The sequence below is a fragment of the Rutilus rutilus genome (assembly GCF_951802725.1).
Source record: "Rutilus rutilus genome assembly, chromosome: 20".
Taxonomy (NCBI): Eukaryota; Metazoa; Chordata; class Actinopteri; order Cypriniformes; family Leuciscidae; genus Rutilus; species Rutilus rutilus.
The window spans coordinates 28,475,978-28,502,858 of NC_140225.1; the positions used below are offsets into that span (position 1 = coordinate 28,475,978).

At 35.7% G+C, this 26,881-nt stretch overlaps 1 protein-coding gene across 1 annotated transcript in view; it reads left to right on the forward strand.

The window, feature by feature from the left end:
- The window catches only part of rps6ka2 (ribosomal protein S6 kinase, polypeptide 2), a 55,830-nt gene extending 31,960 nt beyond the window's left edge, over positions 1-23,870 (forward strand). Inside the window, exons 7-21 of the mRNA XM_084391560.1 lie at positions 4,445-4,482; positions 4,584-4,726; positions 6,715-6,785; positions 6,977-7,065; positions 8,308-8,372; positions 8,482-8,584; positions 8,955-9,085; positions 12,499-12,624; positions 12,810-12,899; positions 15,413-15,571; positions 16,164-16,325; positions 17,153-17,229; positions 18,842-18,959; positions 20,950-21,087; positions 22,945-23,870. Coding sequence (XP_084247686.1) covers positions 4,445-4,482; positions 4,584-4,726; positions 6,715-6,785; positions 6,977-7,065; positions 8,308-8,372; positions 8,482-8,584; positions 8,955-9,085; positions 12,499-12,624; positions 12,810-12,899; positions 15,413-15,571; positions 16,164-16,325; positions 17,153-17,229; positions 18,842-18,959; positions 20,950-21,087; positions 22,945-23,070 — 1,636 coding nt within the window. The 3' untranslated portion in view covers positions 23,071-23,870. The remainder of the gene's footprint in view (positions 1-4,444; positions 4,483-4,583; positions 4,727-6,714; positions 6,786-6,976; positions 7,066-8,307; positions 8,373-8,481; positions 8,585-8,954; positions 9,086-12,498; positions 12,625-12,809; positions 12,900-15,412; positions 15,572-16,163; positions 16,326-17,152; positions 17,230-18,841; positions 18,960-20,949; positions 21,088-22,944) is intronic.
- The last annotated feature ends 3,011 nt before the right edge of the window (positions 23,871-26,881 follow it).

A 26,881-nucleotide genomic window follows, 5' to 3' on the forward strand; every position in this document is an offset into this window, starting at 1 on the left:
ATGCAACTAACCAGAGAGCTTCCTGTCCTGCTCCTGTTTCTTATGCACTTGCATCTGTTTCGTGTCCTTCTGCTGATTTCAGAGTGCTTGTCAAAGCTTTTCCCCTTACATTAGACTGAAATATGTACAGGGCTCAACAATAAGGATGACATCGGTGTGAGAGTTTTATTGGTGTTGATGGTTATTGATCATACTTGTTTTTGTTCCTTAAACATGTGTTATGTAATCTTTATAATGTATATGCCATCATTTACCTTCTTGAGTTACGAAAAAAAGGAAAAATGTTAAAGTTAAGTTAAAGTTATAGTCATTTTTTTCTGACAGATATACATAACTTTGGTAATAATGAAAAATAAACCTTGTGTTGAAAATGTTGTCAGGGCAAGTACATTCTTAGGAAATAACATTCTTAACTACCATTTTGTAGAAAAAAAAAAATATTGGGTTGTTTTAAATGCTAAGCATTACCACATTATAAAACTAGCAGCATTCACTACTGTTCAAAAGTTTGGGCTTAGTAAGATTTTTTAAATAATAACTATTAAATATAAGGTTTATAATGTTACAAAGGATTACATTTCAAATATGCTGTTCTTTTGAACTTTCTATTCATTAAAAAAAATCATTAAAGAAAATGTATCACAATTTCCATTAATTATTAAGCTGCACAACTTTGCGACATTGATAAAACAAAGAAATTATTTGAACACAAAATCAGCAGATTATAATGATGCACATGGATGGAGGCGTAGAGGATCACCCTGCCGCTGCGACAGCACTGCTCTGACTCCAGTGGTGGATGCATCGACCTCGACGACAAACGGCAGCTCAGGGTTCGGATGGCGGAGGACTGGAGCGAAGACAAATGCTGTCTTAAGGTCTTTGAAGGAGAGGGCAAGAGGTGTCCAGGACAGAGACTTGGGTCAGTTTTTCAGGAGAGAGGTGAACTAATTATGCTGTAATTCTTGATGAAACGACGGTAAAAATTGTGGTGATGGTTAATGGTGAAGCCCAGGAATCTCTGCAACTCTTTAATGGTGGTGGGTTGTGGCCAGTTCTGGATGGATTCCACCTTCCTCTGGTCCATTTGGATGCCATGTTGGCCGAAGATGTACCCCAGGAAGTGGACGGAGGAAGTGTGGAACTCGCATTTCTCTAGCTTGAGATAAAGTTGGTGATACTGAAGACGCTGGAGAACTCGTTTCACATGTTGATGTTCCGACAGGGTTTTGGAGTAAATCAGAATATTGTCTATGTAGGCGATGACAAACTGGTTGAGGAAGTCTCTAAATACCTTGTCCATGTAGTTCTGGAAGACGGCAGGTGAGTTGGACCACCCATATGGCATGACCTGATATTCATAGTGCCCTGAGGGTGTCACAAAGGCGGTCTTCCACTCGTCTCCCTTGCGGATGCAGATCAAGTTATAAGCACTTCGAAGATCAAGCTTTGAGAAAATGCGAGCCCCACACAGCTGTTCCAATGTTGCTGGGACTAGAGGAAGGGGATAACTAAACTTGATGGTTTGTGAGTTCAGGATCCGGTAATCGATACACGGCCGCAAGCCTCTGTCCTTCTTGGCCACAAAGAAAAAAAACTGGAGGCCCTGCCGAATGTCACAGGCCAGAATGCCGATGTCGAAGGATGAATGAACTCCTGTTGGAGAGCCTCTCTGATGTACTCCTCAATGGTCTTCTGCTTGGGGATGGACAGCGGGTACACCCTTCCTTTGGGTAAGGTCACCCCAGGTAGCAGGTCGATGGCGCAGCCCCATGGCCAATGTGGTGGTAGTTGGGTTACCAGTCGCTTGCTGAACACATCCTGGAACGCCCGGTATTCAGGGGGGATCTCTACTTTGCGTTCCATCTCTGGGCTTTCGATGGAGGTTAAACATTGTGAGATTATAGGGTTTGGATCGGAACTAGGTTGAAGAGGGACAGAACAGGTCTTGACAACTGCAGACAGACAATGTTGGAAGCAGGATTCTCCCCACTGCAGGATCTCTCCTGAATTCCAGTCCACACGTGGCTTATGTTGTTGCATCCACGGACGTCCCAGAACATATACGGTAGTACGGGCTAGAGGAGCAATTTTAGGTGGAAGATGGACTGTACTCACCGCTGGGCGTGATGGTCGGATGGGTCAGTTCTGTAGAACGTGTCCTTCTCCCCAACAGTATAGACAGAGATGGTTGTTAAACCTCCGCTGATGCTCCGCAAGAGTGAGTCGAGCTGCATCGGCTCAGGTGCTGGAAGGGCGACAGATGTTGCAGCGGGTGGAGGATGCAGCGTGGAGACCCAGAGTGGAACCAGGAGGTTCAAAAACTAATTTGTACCAACTGCTATTTCAATGTTGAATAGTCTGTATATGCCTTTTTAACTTGCCTTGTGTTTATGTGATGCGTGGCACCTGTGCAAAACTAATGTGCGGTGCGGTGAGCAGGCTGACAGTCGTTGTGACACCCGGATGGTTTTTTGGATGAAATTCTGGTCTTCTGTCACGACACAGAAGGGAACAGATGGTGGATGTAAAATGAACAGAGTTTATTGACAGAGCGGGAGCAAAACAGAACACAACAGGTGAAGGATGGTAATACTAGATGACACGTAGAAACGCAAATGAAGATGAAGGTAGTGAGGTTGATGATGATGTAGGAACGAAGACACAGGGAGGTAATGAGGATCCAAAGACTGCAGACTAATGAAGAAGACGAAGACAAAGACCAGTTGTGACCAGACTGTGTTGAAATTATTGTAATAGACAATGCAACCACATGAATAGGCTAGTATACAATCAATGTCAAAGCATGTCATATTATTCTTAACAAGAATATTAAGATGTTCTTAAGGCGAGACACGGCAGGCAAAAACATTTTTTACTGGTCAATTTTGAGATTTTTGGATAATTCTCTTCAATAACATGTCTTCTTTCAGACTTGTGGTGAAAAAAAGTCTGAAATACACATTTAGGTCTTTATTTTATTACACTTTGTCTGTTTGCGTCTGTAGATTTCTCATAAATTCAACAAAAGTTTGCATTCTTAATCAACATGCTGCTCCGCGATATCTGCCGGCACCCTGTCATCACATGCACCGTTAGGAAGCTCTCTCTCTTCTGTACAATCCTGTCGGATCCAAATATGGTCATTTCCTTTTTATCAGCAACCAATCATGAAAGTAAAAGGACTGAATGCGCATTCTCATTGGATGATGATAAATCTTTAAAGCCTGTTTTCTCAAAATGACCTTTCTCTCATACTTTTAAGAAAAAAATTTGTACTTCCTCAGAATCTTATAATTTACCCGTTACCTATTTTTTTTCTTGCACCCAGCACCTGAACCTGTTCTTTTGAACTTTCTATTCATTAAAAAAAATCATTAAAGAAAATGTATCACAATTTCCATTAATTATTAAGCTGCACAACTTTGCGACATTGATAAAACAAAGAAATTATTTGAACACAAAATCAGCAGATTATAATGATGCACATGGATGGAGGCGTAGGGGATCACCCTGCCGCTGCGACAGCACTGCTCTGACTCCAGTGGTGGATGCATCTTAGAAGTTGAAAATGAAGGTGGCCAGAGAGCAGGTCTCAATGGAGGGCTCTTAAGATCTCTTAAGGGCACGCTGTTCTGAGACATGTCATAGGTGATTAATGGCAAATAGGCAAAGGCAATCCAAAAGAAACTGTACCAGTACATTCATTAAGAACACATATCCTCAATCTTGTCACCCCCACAAAATTAAAAGGTGTAGCATTTACCTTGTTGAACTCTCATATCCTCTGATATTTACTTTAATGTATATCATAATTCTTAATTTTATTCATTTATTTTTTAATAATTGTAACTGTTTAATTGATTTCTTCTAAGGCAGTCTATTCTGGGTTAGTTGGGGAGACATTTAAATAAAATTTAAAAAAGCATTGTCTCTGTACAAAAAATATATATTTGTTCTTGAAAATAAACATAATTATCAATAAAAGTGGGTGTAGCGGTAGGGATGGGCAGTTTGACCAAAATCTTATTTCACAGTAGCAGAAAAAATTGTTTATATTTTAATAATATATTTTAATTTAATAGTCTTTTCATGGTTAATTCTTTGAATTAAATATTTAATTAAATACTAAAACATATTTGGAATGTAATCAGTGCAATCAAAAAGATAAAATTATTCATAATTCTGTATTATAATTCTTTTTTTGTGTTATTGAATATAATTCCTTATTATAAATATTTATTAATATATTAATATGACAAGTTGTGACATTTCTGTGCATACATAAACAACTAACTCTTTCTAAGATGTTATTGATATATAGAGGTTTGTACTTTTGTACAGAACTAGTAAATGTCCTCTCTATCTCATTTTAATTCTGTAGCTTCTCTCTATACAGTTATATAGAAATGTAATGTAATCAACTGTTGCTTCACCTTCCCAGCATTCTCCTTGATGAAGAAGGCCACATAAAGATCACAGGTGAGCAGAATTTTGGTTATTTGCTTTCGCCACGGTCCAACATTTGCCATCAGCTAAAGGAGCCATATGTTGATGGTTCAATATCTTCTCTGATCTCTCAGATTTTGGCCTGAGCAAAGAGGCAATCGACCATGACAAACGAGCGTACTCGTTCTGTGGGACGATCGAGTACATGGCCCCAGAGGTTGTCAATAGACGAGGTCACACTCAAAGTGCTGACTGGTGGTCCTTTGGAGTCTTAATGGTAAGTGCCCTTGCAGATTGTGATCATAGACGGCTATGTGAGCACTGCAGTGTTTAAGTGTTGAACACGTGCAGCACTAGCCTAGGAATGAAGGATAATGTGGTCGTAGATCTGTGGGGTTCTCACAGCAAAATTAAGCATATTTCATTAGTGTTAGGCTATGTTTTAATGTTATTTTAATGCATTAACTAGCTTTGCTATGCTGCTTTCCATTCAAATTTTTACTTGAAAAGTTTTTTGTCACTTAGAGTTACAATTGAATAATGCACTGAAAACCAACTTAAAAAAAAATACTTTAATTTGTTACCGCCAGATTTATTAGTTTTTCTCTATATTTATGGTTTGGATCAAACCTTAAATTTTGATTTAATATTGGTCAAAAATATTTCTTTTCCCAAAGACAATACATTCATACAAAGTAAAATGTTTATTTATTATAAAGAACATACCATACTTAATTAATATATTTTCTAAGATACAAGCCAAAATGTTATTAATATAGGTAAATCTTTTTTTATTTGCTTTTTTTGGGTTGCTTTTTTGCAACTTAATTTTACCATAAATAACAGCTACATTAGATATAATATGAACAAAAAAAAAAAAAAATTATAGTTAGTTTACTATACCGAAAACCATTTGATTATTGTGATGTATTTTTAAAATATGCATAATAGTTTCTGTTATGCACTAAAAAACAAGATGATTACTAAGCAAGAATGGTGCCCTCTGCCCAGTTAACATGAGGGTTGACAGAGCCAAGGATGCCCCAACACTATGGGTGACGCCGGTGAGTCAAACAGGTAGAAAACCAGTTCTTTCCTGTGGTTGCCAGATGTAATAAGACTCACCAGCGATGTGATGCGAGTGATAGTGACAGATGAGGATCAAAGCCAAATCAGTGAGCTGGACAGAAGACAGGGGAGAAAGGGACAGATAAGTCTGATAAGAGATAAATCTGGTCACCTTATGTTAAGTAGGAATATCCCAAATCTGACTTTGAATGGAACACAGCATTAGCAAGAGTTGCTAAACTTTGGGGTTGCTAACAATACAGTTAGCAATGAGTCTAAAAAATGATATGTTGATTGGACACTTCCTCAATAGATAAAGGACCTCAGTGGATGTCTGCTGCTGCACTGGGCCACAGATTTGTCTATTAATGCCAATATTATTGCCTTGAGCTGTTGCCAGTAATTGCTTCTATATGAGGGTACGTCCCTTGAGAATTTCCATTTCCTCAGCAGCAAATGACTCACATCCATTGTTGGAACAAATAACTTTTGAAGAGGTGCACACTTATTATAAGTATCAAGAGCTCAGATGGATATGACACCTGACTTTAAAAAGCAGTTAAAAGACAGTTAAAATGAGTTTGAAATGTTTAAAAGTGAAATATGTCATGTCTGCTTAGCAGCCCCCACCAAATCTACCAATGGGTGCTAATTGAGCCATACTAAGCAGCCAAACCTTGACCCATTGGGCTGACTAATCACAATTGGCTCAGCCAAAGGAGTGAGTTTAGAACAGGACAACCTGATGTTGGTGGCCTTTTGTGGTACAGAAATTACCTAACCTAAAAAAGTTTGTGAGTGAATGCAGGACATACTGACTGTTGACTGGAACCAATTGATAAATTATTGTTGGATTAAAAGTTCTACTTTGTTAACTATTTATAAACTGCATTATCGCACAGTTATAATCTGCAAAATGTGTATTGTGAAAAGCGCATGATTTGGACTAGTCTCAGTCGATGTTTTGTGGAATCTCACTTAAAAACTGCAGCCCATTTAACTAGCTGACTTCCAAATATCCTTGCCTTAAAATTAATTCACTCACATAAGCAATGTTACATAAGAGTAAGCATGCTGACTGGAGATTTGGATTTAGTATGCGCTGATATTGTGAAGCAGTGCTGAATACACAATTATTGTACCATCCCTAAATAAACTTGCTAGAGCAAAGCCTGATGCTTCTATTACTGTGCCTAGTTTGAAATGCTGACTGGATCCCTGCCATTTCAAGGCAAAGACCGCAAAGAGACCATGGCACTTATTCTCAAGTAAGAATTGTTGTTGTATTTGTGCAATATCTGAAAGGCTCTTTTTTTTTTTTTTTTTTTTTTTGTTTACAGATTTGTAATAAATTGTCCCCATAAATGGATCTGTCAAGATGATTTGTGATGTTTGTGGCTGTGCATCACAGTCTTATTTATTTTCAGAAATTAATAACAGATTAAATGTTTTTTTTCAGGGCAAAACTGGGCATGCCGCAGTTCCTTAGCCCTGAAGTCCAGAGTTTATTGCGGGCTCTCTTCAAAAGAAACCCTTCCAATAGATTAGGTAAGCTACCGTTAAGAATATCAATATATTATTCATAATATGAAACGCTTAGCTCAATAAATGTATCAGATGTTGATCACAGTGATACCTCATTTAGTTGAACATAGTATTGTACATTGTTCTTATGACAGCAGCAGTGGGCATGAATCTCATTTTAGTCAGAGATTTCCTGTGTGAATGACTGCAGTCAGACTTCCAGACGCTGCTGCTGAATGTTTGTCAAGCTGAGATTGAATTTAGCTGGGTGAATCGTATCCATAATTTATAAGGCAGAGATAAATGCCATAGAGACCCGATGTTGACCGTGGCTTAGTATTCTCCTGTCCCCGTTAAGGTGTATGCATCCAAATCAAGTCCCGACTCACTCGTGTATGACTACGACTACTAACATAGTTTGAATGCTAAAATGAAAGGGAACAATTTATATGCATGTTATCATGGAATAGTTAATTGTGGAGCGCAACAGTAGGTTTCCGAACCAAAAATCCTATTCATTTATTTTTAGCGATAGCATATATTAACTTTTCAGGACATAAGGGGTAAATTACCACTGGCCATATATGCTTTTAAAAAACTTGTCTGTCTATGCAGTAGAAACATGCGGGGAACAGATAAAACAGAGAAAGGGCTGTGGCGTTCTCTTTAGCCAAAAACTTCAACACCTACAGTATGATGCACTTTGGCGCCACCCCCTGTCAATCCTACTGTCCGTGGGTGGTAAAAAATACAGTTAGTCTACATATACTACCACATCGCAACAATACAACACTGGTTGAAAATTGTTGAACGTATTCTATACGTGATGAAATATGCTTCTGTAGCCTTATTTCAGCTTAATTTTCAAAATGTGTTAATTGTCAAATTCCTGCTGAAAACTACACTACCCATAGCCCTGAAGAGAGATCCACCAATCAGAGAAGTCACTCTTACAATGAGAATGTCAATCACAGCCAAATGGAGCTCAGCCATGACCACCGTCAACAGTGGAAGATGCTTTTGCAGCTAGATGTTAGGCTAACTGGGATATGCAAGACATGGATCCCTTGGCTGTGCACTATAGCACAGCATTTTTAAACTCCTTTTTGTTGGGGGTTTAAAAGGTTAGCAACGTCAAGCAGGATGAGCTATAGAGGATTTTCAAAGAGGGTTTTTCAACAATTGTCTGACTCACAGATAGACTGATGTTTCATGGGAATCCCATCTGTTACCTGACTGGATGTTTGTCCTCATGTTGTTCTGCAGGCGCAGGACCTGATGGAGTGGAAGAAATCAAAAGGCATATATTTTTTGCAACAATAGACTGGAATGTAAGTATATATATATATATATATATATAACACCCTTAGCATTAGCGTATGTGTTCTAAATGGTGTAAATCATTATTAATCATGGGTTTTCTGTCTTATTGGTTAACAGAAGTTGTACAGACGAGAAATCAAGCCTCCGTTCAAACCAGCAGTGGGCCGACCAGAGGACACCTTTCATTTTGATCCTGAGTTTACATCCCGCACACCGACAGGTGATGCAAATTGCAGTTGATTTTCAGATTAATACTCATTAATACTCAATACTCATTTGCCGTTTTATTTAAAGAATGTCTGGAAGAATAATTTTAAGTGTTTGCTTTTAAATGACAGAGACAATGTGATAGACAGCGAGCTGGAAACTATTCTTACATAACAGTCTGTGCCCTGCAAGCACAGGGAGAGTGCAAAAACAAATTAGAGTGAACTGAAACAGCAGAACCTGTTTACAAGAGCCCTCGGGTCCTGCCACTTAGTACAAACTATTCATACTGCTCAGATGGGATCAATTGTGTGTTTCCATTCATAGATAGACTATGTCCTTGTTGCCTTTCTAAATATATTTTTCTCTGTATGTGTCCACAGACTCACCCGGTGTTCCAGCCAGCGCTAACGCACACCAGCTCTTCCGCGGCTTCAGCTTTGTGGCCTCTAACCTGGGTCAAGAACAACCTTTGGTCGAGATCAAGCAAATCTCTGTAAACCCCATTGTACAGGTGAGCAGGATTCTGGTAATCGCTTTCTGGCAAGTTGTGGCAACCATCCACAACCCCATAACAAAATACTAAAAACTGCTCAAAAAAACCTTAACAATGGCATAATGTTATTCTAAAAATCCTTCTAACTACCTTAGCAAAGCGGCATGTAAAAAAGAAAAACACTTAAAGTTCCCCTGTAGTCAATAATTCTATCCCTTAAAACTAATCTTTGATCACCAAAATGAAATATTTAAACGTTTTTTCCTTAAAAAAAGAAAATTCTTCATGACTTAAATTAGCTTGAATGTAACTCTACACCCTTGCCTCATTTAGTATACACAGTTCTATGAATATGCAAATTAGCCCGCCTCCACTCACTCACACCAGCTCAGCGATCCACTCGTTGAGGATCACACGTTGATCTGATTGGTTACAAGGTAGTTTGTGACGTCAGAAACACCAGCGATTTCAAACTGTGTTTTTGAGACTGTCTTTAGTTCACTGCAGTTTTAAAGAGAAAATACTGTGGTATGGACTTATGGATTTTCACATGGTTTGTCTTAAAGCATAATAAAAACACCACATAGACATATAAACAACATTATAAGCTTGGATTTAAGCTTGGAACTTTCAAATACTTAAGCAACCCTATAGTAAAAAAAACCTATGCCAAAATGTATTTAAAAAACATTCATTTCATACTAAGTATATACAAATCCATTAACATATTTACTGAGATATCACTTGATACATACTGATATAAATACTAGAATTACAATTTAATTTTGAGTTCTTTCTTATTGCACAATGCACATCGCTTAATATTAAGCCTAAGTGTTTTAATATCCTTATTAGTAAGGATAGTGTGATCTCTGTATAATATCAGTCTTTAAATGCAAGATATTTAAAGTGCACCCTAAAGTATACTTGCAATAGTTCCTCTTTAGCACAATCAAATATTAAGTATATCTTTAGTTGGACCTCAGCACTATTTCCAGTTAAGTTCAAAATTAGTTGTTCCAATATAGCAGACGTATATCAGAAGTATACCAATTTAGTATACCAAAAGTACAATTGCAGAGTATTTATATTAAGCAAATAAACATGTAAATGTATTTGTAGTATACTTAGCATAAAATAAATGTATTTCAAATAAATATTTATTTTTCACTAGGGAACTGTAGCAACATGTTAAAACAGACTCAAAAACTGCAGCAACTGCACTGCGACATGCAAAAAACACTTTGAATACCTTAGCAACTGAGCGACTCAAAATACCTCAGCAACTGCATAGCAGTACCTTAGTAACCACCCACAACACTGGCAACAGTTTTGCACTGGCAAAACCACTTCCATTCCTTCAGAAAATGCACAAATGATGTTTCTTTGGTCATGATGATACAAGTAAAGTGATGAGAACCAATCAATATTTCACTAAAGCATGCTGTGCTGTTTTGACAGCTAGTCACTAACATACAGGAAATAACGCAGTCAGCATAGCCAAAGTTGTTTTGCAGTTGATTCAGACCTATTCCTCTGGGAAGTACTGTTGTGTAGCACAGCACAAAAATGAGAAGAAAGAGAAAGAAAAAAGGAGACCCATGTTACATAATCTGAACTAATTCTGCCAGATGGTTCATACCTGAGGAGCTACTTTATTGAAGTGTCTGAGCTGACGTGGCAGTGACCGGAATGAGATGTATTGATTGGCGGGGGCACACTGACACACGAGCAGATGTCTGTTCTGCGGTGCCGTCAATCTGATCTGATGTGGCATCTGCCGAGCATACGATATTAACTTACTCTGATAGGGCTCATCAAGATGCGTGACTGCAGCTATTTGTGGAAGATTTCTAAACCTGTGCTGTGAATTGCTTTTGGTTTGGGGAGGCATTTCGTTCACCTGAAGATGCTGTCGATTATTTGCATATTTGACGTATATATGTCAGTTTCACATTTCACTTTTATCTCCATGCACTGTTACAAAGCATTGAAGACTAGATTTGTATTTCCCGAAGGAAAAAGCAGCGCTTGCAAGGCAGCAAAAGAATGGCGTTAAAGTTTTGGGGAAGTTTAGGTTCTGTGCATTTTCATCCACAGGGTTTTAGAAACAGAGAGGTCCAAAAACTGAGCGTGCTCAGAAAAATTTAGATTTCGCTGAGAAATAGATCTTAAAATTTGTCTAGAGGGCAAATTTTGGATAGCAATAGCTTTAGCTTTTTTTTGTCTGTGTCAGTGGAAAAAAAAGTACACAAAAAAAGGTTTTAAAAATTGCTCAAAAATTGCTTTTTTATTTGTATTTTTGCTGAACTATCCCTTTACATTTTAAGCACAGACCAGCCATTGACCTATTAATAGGCAGACACATGGGAATTTTTTGTCAAACAGAAAAAATATTAGAAAACAGAAAAAATAGTTAGCAAATATACAGTACTGAATATTATAGCAAACATATTTTAATAGGCTAAATAACTGTCCTAAAAAAACACACACTCAAGCCACTTTTTACCTGGTTCATTGTAGGTCTGAGGATGGTAAGTGAATTTACTGAAAGGCTATCAAGAAAGTTGAAATGCTAAACAATTCATTCACAATATGCGTACATTCAATTTTAATCGTATGCCTAATATGCTGAAAACAGCTCCAAATGAGTTGTTTACATCCCTGGATATTACTGTTCAGTCATTGATGAGTGCTGTTAGACTGCTGATCAGCTCAGATGAGAAAGTCTTGGCATTTTATCTTTGCAGCACTATAGTACAGTTATTAGTAGGCAATTATTTCACAACTTTTATTATACACTGGATCCGGATCTCTGGGACCTCAGTGGTGGGAAAGGCCATAGTTTTGTTCATTAAAAAGAAGAGGCCAAACACAGTTTCGTATGTAACTGAACATTGTAACAAAGTCAATGGTACATTTTCAAATTATACATGGATGTCTGTACATTTACATTTTTCTAAAAATACAAATGCAAACTCTTTTGAAAAATAAGAGGTGTTATGTGTTGCAGAAAACCAGATGGTGAAATGTTCAGTCAATTTCAGATATATGGGGTGCTGTTAAAGATGTAGGCTGGTAAGTGAAAAGTTGTATGGTCAAACCCCTTCAAAGGAGATGTGAATAATCGTCATTGTGCCCTTGAGCAAGACATTTAACCTCAGGTTACTCCTGGAGGACAGTTATTGTGTGCTGTAAAGTTGCTTGGGGCTAAATCGCCATCCACATTGGACACTGAAGCCACACTTAAAATGTATGAATGCCACTGGATTAGATTGCAATAAATCATCAACGAATAGACACGCTGTTCAAAATGAAGACACATTCTGGTTGTCAAAAGTTAGTGGAACATTAATGTAATGTTGTCATTTCATCACTAATATCAATTAAATAATCATTATTTTCATGTGTGTTGTTGTTTTATAATGCAGCAACTTCATGGCAACAACATTCATTTCACTGACGGCTATGAGTTGAAGGAGGACATCGGCATTGGAGCGTATTCGGTCTGCAAACGCTGTGTTCACAGAATCACCAGTGTGGAGTATGCTGTTAAAGTAAGTATACAATCTACTCTTTAAAAGCTCTTTGATTGACAAAACACACAGTGCAGAGTATTATTTAGTGAACAGCAGAGGCTGTTTCATGAGAGCCTCTTGATGGATTATCATATAGGACAGCATCATTCAGTGTCAGTCGAAGCTTTATCAGACACCGCTTTGACCAGCCCACTTCATTTCAGATTATTGACAGAGCCAAGAAGGACCCGTCTGAAGAGATTGAGATTCTTCTGCGATACGGCCAGCACCCAAACATCATTACTCTGAAAGATGTGAGTCACAGTTTGAAAAAAGAAAGAAATGCTACTTTAGTTTTATGGAGACCCCCAACTAGTAGGAAACTGTTTTTGATCATGTAATTTGTGCCCACAGTTTTGCAATTTAAATTTAGTGTTTCTAAACTGCACTCATGTATTTTTACCATTTTTTTACTTTTCTGTCTTTGGTTTATGTTGGATTGTAGATCTAAAGAAGATATATTATTTTATAAGAAGTTAATAGTGGATTTTGGTTTCATAAAATGTAGTTTTCAATAATACATTTCTATTTTGCCCATTTTTATGTTTATTAAATTAACTTAAAAAAATAAAAAAAATAAAAAAAAACAATTGACCAAAATAGAAGAATGCTTAATTTCCCAGAATACTCTAATTTACTATATATTTTATATAGTCAATCAAAAGGGTATGCATTGATGTCACGCCCCCTCAGCAGAATAAGTTGCAAAACATCCTGCAACATGAATGGCTTTAAAAGGGGAAACTGCAAAAACGTGTATCTGCTTAAATGAAAGGCATTTGGACTTGACAGTGATCCTTGCAACAACTAACCAAAGAACCAGTGGTCCATCGACATTGACATGTGGCCAGGAATCAGGTTTCTTGACATTTTTATGTACCTAATTTCAACACCAGGGGAAAATACATAAACTGTGAACGCTTTATCTGTTAGACAACACTATAAATGCAACAGGTAGATCTAAATCAGAATGATTACTTGTTTCATTGTTATATACACTGCACTGATTTAAAAAATAATTTAAATAGGCAAATGCTGTGACTGGATCATTATTGCAGTGGTTATTATGTTTCTAATAGTTCTATGTTTGGCAAAAGTTCTTCTAACTCTAACTGATGAAGTGTGTAGCTTTTCATTTCTTAAACAACCATGTAGGAAGACACATCATGGCCATATTCCAGTATGACATTGTCAAGATTCATCAGGCTCAAATTGTGAAAGAATAGTTGGGAGGGAGCATGAAGAATCATTTTCACACCAATTTATTTTTTTTATTTTTTTGCCATTGTATCATCATATCATCCAGCCTTGGCTATAGCTTTCTGTAAAGCTTCTTGGAAACGATGTGTATTGTGAAGCGTTATACAATTAAGTTTGACTTGACTTGACACTTGTTCGCACTTCAAGACAGGATTTGTTGCCGAAATTAAAGTGACGAAGACATCAATGAATACTCTGGTTGTTTCAATATATTTTGTAGAAAAGTTATCTGGATAACTGTCCGCTGTTATTGTCAGGCAGAGTTCTGCTGTGTAAACTGAATCCAGTTTAGAAGTTCTTTGTGCTCCTATCTTTTTATCTATCCACCTAAACTTGTTTTGTAAGGAAAACTGGGTTTGTCTATGTTATCTAACCATCCCCTGTAGAACACAATGCTCATCATAATGTCTGTTTTTTAATACTGTATATGCTGACCAAAACTTTACAGTTATGCAGAATGTAAGATGGAAAATATTTAATTGATGAGTTGTCAATACATTATATAACCTTGGGTATGGTTTTATCACAAGATTCAATATATTTGACACAAAACAGTAACTGCAAATTCACGTTTCACCGTCTGGAGTGCAGTTGTTTCTGCAAATTACATTTGCTGATCCATTTGCTTCTCTTTTCTGTTGCATTCGGCAGTCTATAAAAATATAGCTCCGATCACTTGTTGAATCTATTTGTATAATCAATTGTACAGCTCTTTCCCATTTTAGATGTTTTTGTGTGCTTTCACTGCATTCAAGCTGAACACACGTCTTTTTACCACTCAGTGGGTGTAACCGCAGTGACTCCGCCTACTGTGACATCATGTGCATACCCTCTATAGATTCCAATTTTGATATCAATATTCAGTCACACTTTAGATTAGGGTCCAATTCTCACTATTAACTACGACTTTTGCCTCAGTAAACTCCTAATTACTGCTTATTAATAGTTAGTAAAGTAGTTGTTAAGTTTGGGTATTGGACAGGATTAAGGGATGTCGAATATGGCCATGCAGAATAAGCCATTAATATATGATTTATAAGTACTAATAAACAGCCAATATCCTATTAATATGCATGCTAATAACCAACTATAGTGAGAATTGGACCCTAAACTGAAGTGTTCCCCGATATTAATTTTCATAAAGTTAGGTCTAAAAATGGTGTGATTAGCTTGGAGAGACCCTTTAGTTTAAACGAAATAAATAGGAAATAAATAGACATAATTAGTCAAAATTAGCTACTGTACTAATGAAACTCCTCAGTTGAGTGTTGAAAATCAATTTTAAAATCTTGGACGGAAAGGAATTCAGAATTTTACAAAAACACTGTAGGGCACTAACATAATTTGAAAGGGTTTTTTTTTTTTTTTTTTTTACCAAGTTAACCTGCATCACTATTGAGCAAATGCCACCAGATCTTTTGTGTTTAGATAAGCTCATGTCTGTGAGTGAGAGCTGCATCAGTGCACTGTGATGGAGAGAGTGAGTGTGTTGTGCTGTGTGCTGCAGGTCTATGATGACGGCAAGTTTGTGTATCTGGTGATGGAGCTGATGAGAGGAGGAGAGCTGCTGGACCGGATCCTGCGGCAGAAGTGCTTCTCAGAGCGGGAGACCTCAGCCGTGCTCTGCACCATCACCAAGACTGTGGAGTATCTGCATTCACAGGGGGTCAGTATGTGTGGTCACAGAGGGGACACTAAGGGCCCTATTTTAAGGATCTAAGCTCATGGTCTAAAGTGCACTTAGGGTGTGTCCGAATCCACTTTTGCTTTATTTTTAATATTTGGCATGTTTGTGTGCCCTGTGTATGTAAAAAGCAGAGTGTGCGCGCGTTGTGGACCCGCCTATAGGCTCATATTACTAATGTGCCCTATAACAAAAAAAAAAATTGTGCCATTGACTTTAGACCAGATTTCAGTTGGTCAATCTTCAATCTATTTCAGTTCCTCAAAATCCAACAATGTGCTTGAACACACCTCGTTTTCAGACCAGCACGCTCATGGGAGCACAAATGCAATTGCCATTTAAACAACGTGGCGCAGGACTTGAAAATGATAACTGCGTCGGGCTGAAACTAGCAAAAATCACTTGCATTGTCGCTGCATTGCGCCGGGTATGATAGGGCTCTAAATAGTTAGTTGTTCAGTTGCTATGGTAAATGTACCATAAAAGTTCTAATCCAACAAATTACACACATTTTGTTCACTTTTAAGTCACATTGTAGCATTTACTGCATCATTGTTTCTACTTCTGTGTTCAGGTTGTGCATCGAGACTTGAAGCCCAGTAACATCCTGTATGTCGATGAAACAGGCGACCCAGAGTCCATCAGAATCTGTGATTTTGGCTTTGCCAAACAGTTGAGGGCTGAAAATGGTCTGCTCATGACACCGTGCTACACTGCAAACTTTGTGGCTCCAGAGGTACTTTTGGATCCATTTTTCTTTTTCTGTGCTATGATTTATTCATCAAAAAAAAAAAAAAAAAAAAAACTGCATTTTTCAATGCCCTTTAAATTATTTAAGGATAAATTATGTAACCCTCTGGTGCTCTTTGGTCATTTTTGACCGAATTAATTTTTTTAATTATTATTCTAAATGGTATGAAACTTGGTAAAGGTTTTGGCACTTGCAATGTGAACACACAAAACAAAAGACACACAAACAAAATCTTACTGAAAGCAAATTTTTTGAGACAATAAGATCAAATTGGCAATTTTCGCACAGTTTTACAGTAAACATGTTTTGGAAAATATACATTTCCTATAAACATTGAAAAAAGTATTTTTGTGCATTTTTCATAACAATAAACGTAAAATTCTATAACTTTTTTTAAAGTTCACTTTTTCAAACTTTCACTTTAGCAATAATCTGCCAAGTGTCTTCTTTAAAAAGAGACACTTTTTAAACAGTGTTTAAGTTCAATAAAATGTTCAGATTTATGCTCAAAATCTGTGCTAAACTCAAAAAGATACTGTAAATGGATTATAACTACTGCATAAATATAACTTAGTACCATAAATCCCCTAAAATAAAACTAAAATATCAAACTATAATATAGTACATTCATTTAATAATAAAAAACAACAACAACAACAAAGCGTGGTTATTAGGGGTCAGGGTTAAAATAACAATTGTGTATGTGTATTGTTTAAACATTGAAAATATGCTGAAATGTTTGAAAAAAAAGTGTGCTTTTTATGATCTGTTTATGAGATTATGAGACAACAACAGACCTGTGATTCATACAGGTCCTGAAGAAACAGGGATATGATGCCGCCTGTGATATCTGGAGTCTGGGAATCTTACTCTACACCATGCTGGCAGGGTAAGTTGAGTCTTAACTGGATATATCTTATATATTACATATAAACTAAAGTTCAAAAGTTTGCGGTCAGTAAGTAATTTTTTTTATAATTTAAATATATATACTCATGTATGAATTGATCAAAAGTGACAGTAAAGACTTTTAAATTGTTACAAAAAACATATATTTAAAATAAATGCCATTCTTTCTATTAAAGGATCCTGAAAAAGAAAATATCACAGTGTTATAACTGCTTGCAGTTGTGATAATAATAATAATTGTTACTTCAGCGCTAAATCAGCATATTAGAATGATTTCTGAAGTGTGACAAGGAAGTCTGGAGTAATGATGCTGAAAATTCAGCTTTGCCACCACAAACATAAATTACATTTTAAAAGATACTAGATTTTAGAACAATTATTTATCATTTTAATAATATTTGACAATATATAGACACTTCTTTCAAAAACATCTTACAAATCTTACTAGTCCCAAAGTTTTGAACAGTAGTGTATGAAGTATAAATATACTGTATAATCACTACAAGGCAAAAGTTTGTAAACATTTGACTGCATTTTTGTTTCTTATGATATGAAAACCTTCAGGTCTAATTAGTTGTATAGACAAATAATTGTATCTACATATGTTTTAAAATAAACTATACAGTAGTTTTAATAAAGACAATTAAATAGCCGAGATAATGAAGGAGAAGGAGTCATTGTTTAGCATACATGTGAATCTTCAATAGTGTTAAAAAAAAAAAAGCATCCCAAAATGCACCTCATCTGCCCCAGCAGAGCTGGAATCTAGAAAAAGATTGCAGAAGCTCGATGATGAAATATTTGATTTGTTTTTGTGGTCATTACCATGTGACTATTTTGTGACCTTTCATTTGTTATTCTAATATGTGGAAAAATAGTAATAATAAAGAGTAAGTAGCTGTGCCCAAACCGGAGAACAATTTTACACTACAGTATAGTTCAAAAGTAGTAGAAAGAAAACCACTCCTTGTAAAATGATAATTTTAACCATCCTCACATAAGTCCTTTATACTTGACTGATCTAATCTAACGGTCGCGTGCACCCATTCATGTTTAATAATCTAAATATGAACAGATTCTATTTGTTGCTCTAAATGAACTGACAGTATTCATCTAGGCATGCTATATGTAAGCATGCCTCTTTCTACCATCAATAAAAATCATCTACCCACATGACCTAGGAGCACAACCTTAATTTTCTACAAAATCATGAGTGACTTATCAACACAAACAGATCAAAACCCTATGTAGAGCATCTTCCCCCATTGCCCGGATGAGGGGATTACTAGGTAAGCCGGGTCGAGTCACAGAGTAATTGTTCTGAACACAATGCTAGAGCTATCAGAAGCCAAGAAGCACTCTCAATTTAATGTTCCTGACTATGGATTGAGCTTTAAACCTCTGTGTAATCAGAACATTTGAAAAAAAAAAAAAATTCATCTTGCTCTTCCAACCTAGCCATATGTGTTCGCTAAAAATAACTCAGTGGAAATGGGGGTATTAAAATGTTTCTTTCTCTTCTCACCCTTTCTCTGAAAGGGCACATTCACAAGTTGTTTCACACACTCAGCAGCACTCAATCTGTCCCACAGTTTCACGCCCTTCGCTAACGGCCCTGACGACACACCGGAGGAGATCTTGGCTCGCATTGGCAGTGGGAAGTTTGCCCTCTCAGGAGGCAACTGGGACACAGTGTCTGACGCAGCCAAGGTCAGCTTGCGCAGTTTCTTCATGTTGTGATTAGGCCTGGGCAATATATATATATATATATATATATATAGCCCATAAACCAAAATGAGTATCTCAATATTATTCTGCCTTTTGACTATATTCAATATGTTTGTTAACAACATTATTTTTGTTGTTTAATACAAGAAGTAAAATCCAGTCAAAAATAATCAAGGCATGCATTTCACTAAATGAACATAAGTAACACTTGTAATCATTTTTAGATTTATACTACCTGTCAAAATTTCGGAATAATTAAGATTTTTGTAATGTTAAAAAAACAATATTGTAAAAAGTTTTGAATATATTTCCAAATGTAATTTATTCCTGTTTTTAGCCAGTCTTCAGAGTCACTTGATCCTTCGGAAATCATACCAATGTGCTGATTTGGTGCTCAAGAAACATTTCTTATTGTTTAACAATGTCGATATCAGTTTTTACTGCTTAATATTTCTGTATAAACCATTATACACTACCATTTAAAAGTTTAGGGTAAGATTAAAAAGATAAAGAAATTAATACTATTATTCAAAAAGGACTGTATAAAAGTGTATCACGGTTTCCACAAAAATATTAAGCAGCAAAAATGTTTTCGTTATTAGAATAATTGAGTACCAAAAGTAATTGATAATAATTGAGCAGAAAATCAGCGTACTATAATGATTATAATGATTCTGAAGGATCATTTGACACTGAAGAAAGGAATAATGATGCTGAACATTTAGATTTGATCACATGAATAAATTACATTTTCAGATATATTAAAACAGAAAATAGTTATTTAAAACTGTAGTAATATTTCACAATATTACCGTTTTTACTAAACTGTAAAATTATTCTCAAAATTAAAGCTTTTAACTGTATTTTTGATTAAATACTGTAATTATTCAAAACTTTTGACTGGTATATCAATATTACTGTTCACAGTAATAGACATCATGTTATTTAGGCAATGCAAATGCAATAAACCCCATGCAGGATGTCCATGATTATTTTTGAGCGATGACACAAACAAATAATTTTTTATTGTTTTATTGAATTTGATTTGAATTGATTTACAGAAATGAACTTAACCTATCAACTCAATACAATAAAGTTTCATTAGTTAGCATTAGTTAACTACTTTAACATGAATTAAGAATAAACAAAACTTCTAAAGCATTTATTAATATAAATTAATGTTAATTTCAACATTTACTTATACATTATTAAAATCAAAAGCTCTATTTATTAACATTAGTTAATGCACTGTGAACGAACAAACAACAAACGACTGTATTTTTATTAACAAAGATTAAAGTCTTGCTTTGAAACAATCAGTATTGTAAAAAGCGCTATATATATAAAAGTGACTTGACTTGACAAGGTAGTTTGTGACGTCAGAAACACTAGCGATTTTAAACTGCGAGTTTGAGACTGTCTTTGACTGAGACTGCAGTTTTAAAGAGAAAATACTCAGATGGTGTTGACTTATGAATTTGCACATGGTTTGTCTTAAAGCATATTAAAAACACCACATAGACATATAAACAACATTAAAAACTTGATTTTCACCACAGGGGGACTTTAATAAATGCTGTAACAAATGTTTTGTTCATTGTTAGTTCACGTTAGTTAATACAATGTTAACTAATGAAACCTTATTATAAATTAACTCTTATTAAACCATATTGAGACGGTAAATGTAAACTTTAAGTGAGACGATTGGTAAACTAAGTTTGATGAAAAGCTCTTTGGGAAACTTAATGACAAAGTAAAAGCTTGTTAACATTATCACAATATTGCTTAATTTTATATTGCTATAATAATGAATACATAATTGTATTTGATATACTGCCCAGCCCAGGTAATAATGTGCAAATTCAGTCTTTACTATCATCCTTTAAGCCATCTTCATTAGGATCTGAATGATTTCAGCTTCAGAAAAAAAAAATATATAGTAATACTTTTTTTTTTTTTGATCTTTGAACAGGACATTGTCACTAAAATGCTACACGTGGACCCTCATCAGCGGCTGACGGCACCTCTTGTTCTCAGACATCCCTGGATAGTGAACCGTGATGAGTTATCTCAGAGCCAGCTGATCAGACAGGACGTGCAACTGGTGAAGGTACAGTTCCTGTGACTATCATCCCGTCTCTGCTCTCCACTGTCAAAGAGCAATACTGACACCTCATGTTTTCCTGTGAAACTGCATCTGTGCCACTTCAAACAAACACACTTACACCCGAACAAATAAATTGTTCTTTTGACTTGGAATTGGAAAGGAAATAAACAATTCTGGTGATCATTATAATCCTTAATGATACCTGATATTCTGGAGTCATAACTATACTACAGAATTTTTTTTGAAACATAGAGGATATCACATAAAGTAATTTGTTTTTAAATGTAATTTATTTATGTGATGACAAAGCAGAATATGCATCAGCCATTATTCCAGTATTCAGTGTCACATGATACTTCAGAAATCATTCTAATATGCTGATTTGCTGCTCAATATTATTGTTGAGATATTGAGCGAATTCCAACTCTGAAGAGCAGCCCTTGAAGCCCTTTAAAACTTTCCGTCTCTTCTTTTCATTTACAGTGTATCTACATTTCTTACCTATGAAACTAATTTACACTTCATATGGAATGAATGACAAAAATGTGTGTAATAACATAAGAACATACAACTTGAATTATGATGTTTATGTTAACTCAAACTCGCCCACTATCTAGCTTAAAAATGAATCGTGAGGATTCGCCACTGTCACACATGACCATAAACGCTAAAACTACATCCTTGAAGTGACCATTGCATGAACGGACTTTTGGAAGGGCCCTTCGTGAAGGGATTCTGTTGTTCACTTTCATTTGGAACGTCCCCTTCCCGAAGTGCCCTTCAAGGGTGCAAAAATGGCGTTTGGAATTCGCCCATTATGTTGAGAGCTGTTGCTTAATGTTTTTTTTTTAGAAACTGATAAAAAAAAAAAAATCAGGATGCTTTGATGAAGAGAAACTTAAATTGAACAGAATTTATAGTAAATAGAAATCTACAAATGTAAAAGTCTTTACTGTCACTTTTGATTCATTTTAGGCATCCTTGCTGAATAAATGTATTAATTCCTTTAAAAAAATCGTACTAAAGGCCCATTCACACCAAGAACGATAACTACAGTATAAGGATAACTATATTAGCGGCCACTCCAGCGGACTTCGTTCTGTTTATTATAAGCGCGCTGCAGTTTTGTCGTCTGCCGCTTTAATTGCTCGAGCTCTCTAAAGCAGGATGGATTTTGATTGGCTGTCAATGTTTTTATCGTTCATCAGCTGGGAAAAAATATTGTGAAAGTGATTCCAACGATATCGTGTCTCTGTTCCGTTATCATTATAGTTGTGGTGTGGACTCTCTTCTTTTATATTAAGAACGATTTTTAGAGCAATATCTTTACCGGTATCATTATAGCTATCGTCCTTTGTGTGAATGGGCCTTAAAGGGATAGTTCACCAAAAATGTTGAATTCTGTCATCATTTACTCACCCTCAAGTTGTTCCAAACATGTATGAATTTCTCTCTTCTGCTGAACACAAAATAATATATTTTGTAATCAAACAGTTGTGGGGCACCATTGACTTCCATAGTATTTGGATCAATAGGATCCATCAACTTTTTGGTTACAAACATTCTTCAAAATATCTTCTTTTGTGTTCAGCAGAAGAAAGGAATTTGGAAAAACTTGAGGGTGAGTAAATGATCACCTAATTTTCATAGTTGGGTGAACTATCCTTTAAACCCTAAACTTTTGAACAATAGTGTACATACTGTCAACGTCAGGCATCTAACATGAAATATTGTTGCATACACAATTTTAAATGTCACTTTGAATTGTCACAGATACTACTTGGCACTATTTGGGTTTCATCTAATGTTTTGACTGTATAATTCATGAAATATTAATTCAATCATGACATCATTTTGTAGGGGGCGATGGCTGCCACATACTCCGCTTTGAATCGATCCCCTCAAGCCCCAAAACTGGAACCAGTGCTCTCTTCCAGTTTGGCTCAGAGAAGAGGCATGAAAAGACTAACATCCACTCGTCTATAGCACTTCAGCCAGACACAGGAGCGTCTACAGCTTTAAGAAATGTCAGAGCGTCCAGGCTTTTCGGACAAGGTTCCAGACGAGCATCCGGAGCAGAGTGGAAAAACTGGATTGATCACAGAGTGTCACAGCGATCTCCAAAGAGAGACAAATGATCTGACTCCACTGATGTCGAGATTGATGAGGGCCAGATGCAAACATCACAGCTGTCAGTGCTCAAAAACTGATCTTTCAAAGCACTGCGCTGTTTTGTGTGTGTGTGTGTGTGTGTGTGTGTGTGTGCCACCCCTGTGAACACTCTGGAGTGTAGCATCATGGAGTGTTTCCTTTTATAGCAAAGATCACAGTTATCTTTCCCAAGGTGCAGTCAGTCGGAAATCCAGTCGTTCATAAAAGTTGCTATACTTGCTGCAGACACTCTAATTAGAGCCATGTAGAAGTTAGTTGAAGATGCTTTGTTCTTTTATGGTGACAGTTCTGCACCTTTAATGTGCCAGCATTATTAGCATCTTTTGAACATGCATGCCATGTACAGTGTGTATTTTTATGACAAACAAATGGTTCTAACATGCTAAAGAAAGCACAAAGAACATCTTTAATGTCATTTTGGTTTTTGTTTTACTAGTTGCTTTCTTTATGTCCCAGTTTTACTAGATTATTGGTCTTATGTAAAGCTGAGACTTTTTACAAAAACAGCTGTTTATATTTTTTTCATCTTGCATATTTGGACCAAATTGGTTGATTTGTTTATTTATTTGCTTATTTATTTGCTTATTTATAAATCTATTTGTTGATATGCACGTTTATCTTTATTTCTGTTTATTTCATTATGTATGTGTTTATTGAAGATAACATTTTTTATCTAATTATTTTTAAGTGACCTTTATGCATAAGCACGAAACCTAAACAAGTGCCACACATTTGCACTAGATTGATTGAACAATGATAATGAAATAAAGTTTAGAATATAAACATGTGCATGTATTTTCACTTTCATAGAAATGTTTTTAAAAAAAGTGAAAAAATATAGTTCGAACTAGACGACCAAAATGTATAACATATTGTTAAGGATTTGGATCAATGATCTTGAAAACACATGACATGCTTTATGTACTGAGGTCATCATCTAATACACTTACATTTATCCATTATAATCTTCTGTTAGATGATGTGAGAGACGACCTTAACCAATATTATATCATTCTTCCATCAGAAGTCATAACTTGCAGTAACACTTTATTTCGATGGCCCACTTAAGACATTCTACTAACTATAAGTAACTTTGCAACTACATGTCAACTAACAGTATAATTGCAGTATTCTTAATACTTAATATCTGCTAACACTTTATTTTGATGCTCCCCAACAGACATATACAGAATATTTGCAACTACATGTCAACTTAACCCGAACACTATCACCGAACAGTCTACTACAGTCTACTCTAATTAGAGTTAGTTGATATAGGTGCAAAGTTACTAATAGTAGAATGTCTAATTTAGACCATTGAAATAAAGTGTAACCCAACTTGCCTATGCATTAGTTAATAACCATGTATTAGAAGATCTGCTCCACATAGCACTCTGTTTAATCTGACATTTTATTTGCATGCCATACACAATGTGTAGCATCCTCTGAAAGTTTAATGATATCAGTAAAGATCAAAATAACCTTACTTTTGTATGAAAAAAAAAAGACTCTAGATTGAAGACCAGTCCAGTATTTTTGAATGAATATGATCAACACCTTTTCCGAAAAAAATTTCATTTTTTGGGCGAACTATCCCAAAAATGTTTGTTCACCCAAAAAGTTTCTTTCTTCTGTTGAAAGAAGATATTTCGAAGAATGTTGGTAACCTACAGTTGATGGTAGCAGTTATAACTTTTTAATTAATCTGTTTGAGATCGAATTAATGCTAAATGGTTTGCTATAAATTACGGACATGGCATCTGAGGACTATTTCTCATTTTTCTCGGTTATTTTGTTTTATTTCCAGATTCAATCATACTTACATACTAGAGCACGTACGCACGCTTCAAAAACGACGCAGAATCTCTTGACAAACATGACATTATGTATTCTAAATAAAATATATAGATTGTACTGAATAAGCTTGATTATTTGGCTCAAGATAAGGACATACTGAGCCCACATGTCATGCAACCATGAAACTATGCATCTAACCACAGGTCTAGACTTGTCCTTCCAACGACACTTTGCGATGCTCTTTGCGAATGTTCGTTGGAACTATGGTTTCGTGGTTTCGGGAAACACCGCCTCGTTGAACTAGGCTGATAACGACGGAACTTGCGACCATAGTTGGCTGAAGCTTTTGGGAAACGCAAACTTGGAGCAACATGTGGGTGAGTAAACGATGACAGAATTTTAGTTTTTAATTAAAATTTGGGGTGAACCGTCCTTTTAATCAGAGAAACACATTCTGGTCTGTGAGGTCCTTCAGCCAAACACTAAATCTTTTGCTGATGCGACTTATTTTTTTACATGTGAAATCTGAAGATTTAGAAAATATATATATATTTTTTTTTTACAAAACCCAGGAACAGGTTTATGTCAGTGCATCAGTGGTTCTACTAGCTAAACTAAACTACACAGTTTATGCTGATCATCAGGTAGAGACAGTGACTAGTCATACACAGCAAATGTATTAAGATCTGTCCTTGCTAAAGAAATAATTACTTTTTTGTTGGCTTGCATAGGCCTACACACACACACAAAAAAAAATATATATATATAATAATAATACAATAGGTTAAAGAAAGAAAATACATAAAAATGTTATCAAACTGGTGTCAATTTTATTGTGTGATATAGGCATGGACCATGAATGTGATCTTAAATGTGGACCTTGTCATTTCTTGAAATGTAGGCTATATGGTTATAGACTAGACTGTGTGCAACTGACCAGTCGTTCTGCATTAAACATATTCATAACATAGGGATATAACATAGGAACAAAGGGATATTTTCAAGTCGTGTGTCCATTTGCAAATATCTGATTCCCAATGATTCCCTTACAAATATGTCCTGAGCTTTTTAAAGTGAAAGAATAAAAAAGAAAGACACCATACCTACTTTCTCCATCCTGACGTCAAAAAACAAACGGTACAAAATTGGAAGCAATTAAATTGAGTAATTGTTCGATTTTAAAATGTATACAGCGGTTTCAAACTCAGTTCCTGGAGGGTCAGTGCAGAGTTTAGCCAAAGTCGTATAGCCAAGTTTTTGGTTCTTTGGTTTAGCTCCCTCCCTCCAAGCCTAATTAAACACCTGATCCAGCTAATCAAGGTCTTCAGGATTACTAGAAACTTTCAAGCAGGTGAGTTGGTTGGGACTATACCCTTGAGTTTGAGACCAATACTATGGCAAGCCGTTTTAACATTTAATCCTTAAAACCTACTAGTATCTATTTTCATGCTACTAGTACTTATTGTTTAGATACTAGTATCTTTTCCATTAAGTACTAGTACTTATTCATTAGCTACTAGTGCTTATTCTTTAGGTATTAGTGCCTATTTGTTAGATACTAGTGCTTATTCTTTTGGTACTAGTACCTTTTTAAAGATACTAGTACTTATTCATTAGATACTAGTGCCTATTAAATTGGTACTAGTACTTATTCATTAGATACTAGTACTTATTCATTAGTTACTAGTATTTATTATTAGATACTAGTACTTATTAATTAGATACTAGTACCTATTAAATAGATACTTATTCATTCCATACTAGTGCTTATTTCAATAGTGACTAGTAACTATTATTTTGTTACTAGTAACAAATTAATTTTTTTGCC